Here is a 1,376-nt window from a genome sequence, read left to right as displayed (position 1 = left end):
ATCAACAATATCAACTATACCCCCACCCCCAGGGCAGTGCAACTGATTATGTATTTTGGCCATTCCCAAAGGGGGACACTAATATGTTCTTATGCACAGTTGAATTGTAAATGGACTGATTCATCGATGTCATGCTCATAGCTGTGTCTGAACTGAAGAAGGGAACTGCTGCTTATTCTTTCCTAATCCTTACTATTGTCATTTTTCCTCCACTTTTGTATGTTTGTCACACTCTTGTGACCTGCTATTTTTTTCCCTTACCATGTCCTTCTTTCCAGTGGCATGGTTTGTGGAAACGAGGCTTTAGTTAGACAGAGCCAAAATCACTGTCTTGTTCTGATGGGTTCTCATGAGATGATTTTGGTTTCTGTCCTACTGTATGGGCGGTTGGAGGGTGTAGTGTCACTTGTGGGTTTTCTTCTTTATTACTTTCCTTCTGTTGCAAGTACCGTAAAACTCTTAACTGAAACTTAAACTAAACTCCCTCTGGTGTTTCTGTTTGTCTGCCCTTCTTTTTCCCAGCACTAGATGACTGTAAATGCATTGATATGCTTTTATTTTCTTTACCTAAACTCAAACTGTCTTGCAGGTCTCCCCCCAGACACGCTGAACGGTCACCGCGACAGATTCCTGCTCTGCTACAAGAAGTGAGTCCATTTTTTTTTCCCTTTATAGCCGTGTTTACCTCCTTAAATTTCTCTTGCGCGCTCATATGACCTAATGTAGTGATGAGCACTGTAAAATTTAAAAACAGAGAATCAAATTTCCCAATCAAATTTGGCTATAGTTGATATAAATATGTGAATATATATATGTATGTATTATATAAAATCGTACATTAACTTGTTCTTATGCACAGTAGAATTGTAAATGGGCTGATTCAACAATGTCATGCTCATAACTGTGCCCGGACTGCGACAGGGAACTGCTGCTTTTTCTTTCCTAATCCATACTATCATCATTTTATCCTCTACTTCTTTTGTATGTTTATCACACTCTTGTGAACCGCTGTTTCCGGGGTGCCTTGATAGTCGAAGCAGACTTTATTCTTCTGTTGAAGCTAGAGAGGTGAGCAGAGTAAGCCTGATTCCCTGTAAAGACTTCTCTGTTGACATCCTCCCCTTGGCGCTCATATAACCTTATGCAGTTGCGAGCGATGTAAAACCTCTACTGAAGTAACAACTTTGAATTTATGGTGTGAGTCTCCCTGTGTCATGTATGTATTTGGGTTCCAATGCAGTAGCGCCCCTTTTAACATTTCGTGACCAGTTTGAATTTGCGGATCTCTTTAAGAATCATATTTATCACAAATTCGAGTTGGACACAAACAAACAAAAAAAACACACAAAAAACACAAAAAAAGAACAACCCCCCCC

At 39.8% G+C, this 1,376-nt stretch overlaps 1 protein-coding gene across 1 annotated transcript in view; it reads left to right on the top strand.

The window, feature by feature from the left end:
- LOC101858070 (huntingtin-interacting protein 1) overlaps positions 1-1,376 on the top strand; it is a gene marked incomplete in the record, with an annotated part of 68,606 nt that overhangs the window by 38,594 nt on the left and 28,636 nt on the right. The window contains 1 exon segment of the mRNA XM_013089008.2: positions 590-647. Within this exon segment, the coding sequence (XP_012944462.1) occupies positions 590-647 (58 nt within the window).

Source organism: Aplysia californica, unplaced genomic scaffold (assembly GCF_000002075.1).
Source record: "Aplysia californica isolate F4 #8 unplaced genomic scaffold, AplCal3.0 scaffold00856, whole genome shotgun sequence".
NCBI classification, from domain to species: Eukaryota; Metazoa; Mollusca; class Gastropoda; order Aplysiida; family Aplysiidae; genus Aplysia; species Aplysia californica.
This window is presented reverse-complemented; position numbering and strand designations above follow the sequence as displayed.